Genomic DNA, 3960 nt, shown 5'->3' on the forward strand with positions numbered 1-3960 from the left:
AAACAGAGCACAAGGCTTTCGTTGATTTTTCCACTCCGGAGGCCATCCAAATGGCAATGACTGCCACTTCTCTACGCCTCAAGGATGTGGACCTTCGTGTCTCCTTGCCAGATGATAAGTGAGGGTTTTGCAGTTGATCGGATCATAAAATTCCACTTGTATAATGTCGTGTTGTTCACTAGACCTTTATTAAAGAGTTGATTCTAGCTAAAGTAGGAGTCGTGCCAATATTTCGAGAATGACGTTATTGTAATTTAAGTTGGTGTAGAGGATTCTTGTGGCTTCATCTCCTTGTTTGACTTGTATCATCTGGAGTAGGGAAGGTAGTGTTAGCCTACTTAAGGCACATTGGTACGTGATAGTGGCCACTGATGAGAATGAGCAAGAGGACGATCCTCTGAAATGCGGTTTAATCAGCCACGAGAGTGAAGCCTCCCAGAATTACGTAATACCCAGTTAAGCCCATTACCTCTACTGGCAAAAGACCAAGCTTAACAATTACTAACTTTAGCTTATTTCGGTCCCTACCGCCCTTTTTCCTACTGAGCTTCCATTGAAAACTCAGTACTGGCAAAAATGGTAGTTTTCCTCTATGCCACTCTATGAAACAGACTCACGGCGGACAATATTCGCGATATTGCGGACATTGAAACAAAAGAAACGCGTTAGTGATAAGAATAGGTGACCGAACAGGCTATCATCGCCGGGTTACTTGTGTGTGGGGAGTACCGTGCGGGCAGGTAGTTGTAGCTGTTCGGCTGCTTGGGGGTGTAATCCTTTGCTGACAAGGTGCTGCCTTAGTCATTACATACTAGCTGACGGGTGCAGCCGTCACAACTGCCAACACTTGGCACTCCCAGTCGCTTGTCATGCTAACTCTGGCATTACTTGCCAATAATGTGGAGTATTTTTCGAGGGTCACAATGCATTATATACTATTTAAGGCCAGTGAGAAGTCAGTCGGAGGTGAGAGCGCTCTCCACCACTTCGAGTGGCGATGTTGCGGTTTTCCTTCCGCCAACTCCTGATGTAGAGATTTTGATTCCAAGAGCAGTTCGCCTTTTTGTCTGTCGGTAAATACCAATCTAGTTGTAGGTAGTGTGGACTGCTGGTTGGCTGGAAGGGGAAGTTGGCGTAATTGTATCTTTCAACTTATTCGTCATTAATTTATTTCCTGTGCACATTGTTCACATTGAGAGTATACCGTTCTTCCCCTATGATAACCGATCTCAGTGTATTTTTCAATCTCGTATTACCCTGCACGTGAGGTATGAGTTTTGCCTAAAAGGCTAGCTTGGAGGGTAGAAATGAGATGGCGCAAATTTGTTTGTTCTGAAGTAACCAATGGATTGGATATTGGGAAGTGGCTATGTAGATAAGGGGATCGCGTGAATTAGAAATTAGTCCTGATTACAGAAACAAGCCGTTAGTGGGTCAATGACAGCCTACTTTCATCGCTCTCCGCGACCTGTTAATATGTACTGCCTGCCATAGCGCGGAAGGGCTGTCGGGTGTGAGCCCCTCTTATTGACGCTAGGTCAGACAAGTCTGATCGGAAGGCGGAAGGTGTCAACAAGCACTGATAAATTGCCAACATTGGTTGAGTAAGTAGAACAACAAGTAGAGAAATAACCAAACAGTGCAAACTCACAGGGGCCATATGTCACGTATTCGTGACGCCTGATTCAGCTAAGCGAATTGGCGGCTACACAAGTGTTACAGGCCAACTGTCTTCTGTACCAATCAATCGGCCCTTCATATTCGTGAATTTTATTCCTAATATAAAGTAACGCAAATAGTGGACGAGTTTAGGCGGACCTTGAACATCCCCTGAATGCGTCTGGGGTGGAGGATATGTTGACTCAGGAAGCCATGCGGAGGCGTTCCTCCTTTAAACCATGTAAGTATCTTGGTAAACAAAGGAGTTGTGTCACAAATAGGTTTGACGAATGATTAGTTCACCGTAATCGGGTGACTTGTTAGTCGGTGTCTTATCTTTACCACGTCTCCTACTTAGTAGCAGTTGATAAGACAGTCGCCACATTTCCACCAGCACTTGTTTCTGCATAGGAATGTCAAACTCTTCTAGTTTTATCACCAATTCTGACGGTGAGCTGATTGGTGTTGAGTGCACATTCAATGCCACTTTTGCCAGGAAATCCACATAACGCTGTATGTACCGATCCGCGCTGCAGCTGGTGGGAGTGAGGTGGTGCATTTATCATCGAGAGCTATGTGTAGTGCCGCAACGACAAAATACCTTTTTATTAATGCAGATAAAACACATCAATGGAAGTCAATGATCTCTGCCATCGGTGTTGGGCATGGACCGCTGCCAGACTGGAAAGACAGGAGGGCTTATACTGAATTGTGCAATCGTACTTCTGCAAGAAGAATTCGACCCCTCCAATGCTAGACTGGATCCAGTAGGTCTTCATGAAATCACGCCTTATTGAAACAATGCAACATTAAATAAAGCCACCCTTATGGAGCCTTTGACAAGTAAACAAGCGATAAATCATGCTCTATCTTTGGAAGCTCATGAGGTCGATGTTCACACTTTTCTCTGCCTGTCACTTGTCTGCTAAAAACTTTTATCACACATTTTTCAGAATAGTTTCGTCCCGTTTAAACACTAGATTTGTTTCTTAGCAACATTAGTTTTACATTATTAATTAAAATTGAATCATTAACCGTAGACCAAGTTAAACCAGGCAACCATAAAGTCAACAAAGCTCTTTGAAAGTTCAAGCGTAGGAAGGCGCTCCAGTTGCCGAATTGTCGGTTTCTGTTGTGACTTTAAATGAAATGGGAAGAAGATCGTGGAGGTCCTACCAGCAGAAAACCACGTAAGAAATAATGAAATTACAGTAAGTCAACGAAAATGTTCCTCTTCGACTTCTGATGAGACTCCGTAAAAAACTTTCAGTGTCTGGTAATGAATGCACATTGTGAGATATATTGCATTACTTGCATGCATAGATGGTAAAATTGCGAGTCCCTCTTTTACCCCAGTGTCCTACGCGGTCATTGCCCAGATTCTTTTTCGCCACTGGGTACTTGACAGAATTTTCTCATTCTGGGCATTCAATAAACATCTTGCATTTGTACACCGCAACCTATTCACCACCACATTCACTCTCTGAAGGAGAGCCGATGTCGATTTGAGAACTAGTAACCTTTGCAAAGGTGACACTGCTTTCATTTGACCCCTTAGTAATTTGAGTCAGTTAGGAGGGTCTTCGAAATCCCCTCCGATGAAGACGACGACCGGCCACTTAATTGTTGACCATGGAAAAGGGTGAAGAAAAGAGACGTGGGCAGAAAGCTACAGGACCACAGGAGAGACAAACAGACAGATACTGCCTAATTTGTTTGTATTTGCCATGTTTGTGTGGGAGTAGAGAGCGGGATAGTCCACTCCTGTTCTAGTTCTGGTGGCATTTCCTTCCACGCTGTTAATGTTGCGAACCTAAGTGAAAGAATTTTGAAGTAGACCCATCCGCTCGACTTTTTCGCAGAAGTTAAAAAACAAGTGCAAATGCCGAAAGGAATTTCGCATTTGGCGGTCATACCGAGATCATTTTGTTGATTTAACTCCACGTACATATAAAACTGGAAGGGAAAATACCAGGATGAGAGGCAAGCGTGAAAAACCGCAACCTTTGCCTTAGTTCAACTGCACTACCATCCGTTATCTGTAGTCTAAACTATGAATGAGGGGACGTAGATGAAGACTTTGCATGAAATGCATTACCTTGGCACTCAATTTCATTAATGAAGGAGCATTACACCCCGCAGGTGCCTAATTCCTACATTTGGGCGACTTCAGTCTCGCCATTTTGGATGAAGTGGTGACTCTTTCACCACTTCCATATCACTGCGATATTTGACAAGAAAGGTGGGTGGAAAGCAACGCTTGTATTCACCCTTTCAACAAATTGTTAAGGAGGCGGTGGC

The 3960-nt window shown here is 43.8% G+C and overlaps 1 protein-coding gene across 1 annotated transcript in view; it reads left to right on the forward strand. All coding sequences in view use genetic code 11, as the record gives it.

Annotated features, from left to right (window-relative positions):
* The window catches only part of EGR_08977 (hypothetical protein), a gene marked incomplete at both ends in the record, with an annotated part of 1420 nt that extends 1298 nt beyond the window's left edge, over window positions 1-122 (forward strand). The window contains one exon of the mRNA XM_024498226.1: window positions 42-122. Within this exon, the coding sequence (XP_024347368.1) occupies window positions 42-122 (81 nt within the window). The remainder of the gene's footprint in view (window positions 1-41) is intronic.
* Between the last annotated feature and the right edge of the window lie 3838 nt (window positions 123-3960).

The sequence above is a fragment of the Echinococcus granulosus genome (assembly GCF_000524195.1).
Source record: "Echinococcus granulosus chromosome Unknown EG_S00126, whole genome shotgun sequence".
NCBI classification, from domain to species: Eukaryota; Metazoa; Platyhelminthes; class Cestoda; order Cyclophyllidea; family Taeniidae; genus Echinococcus; species Echinococcus granulosus.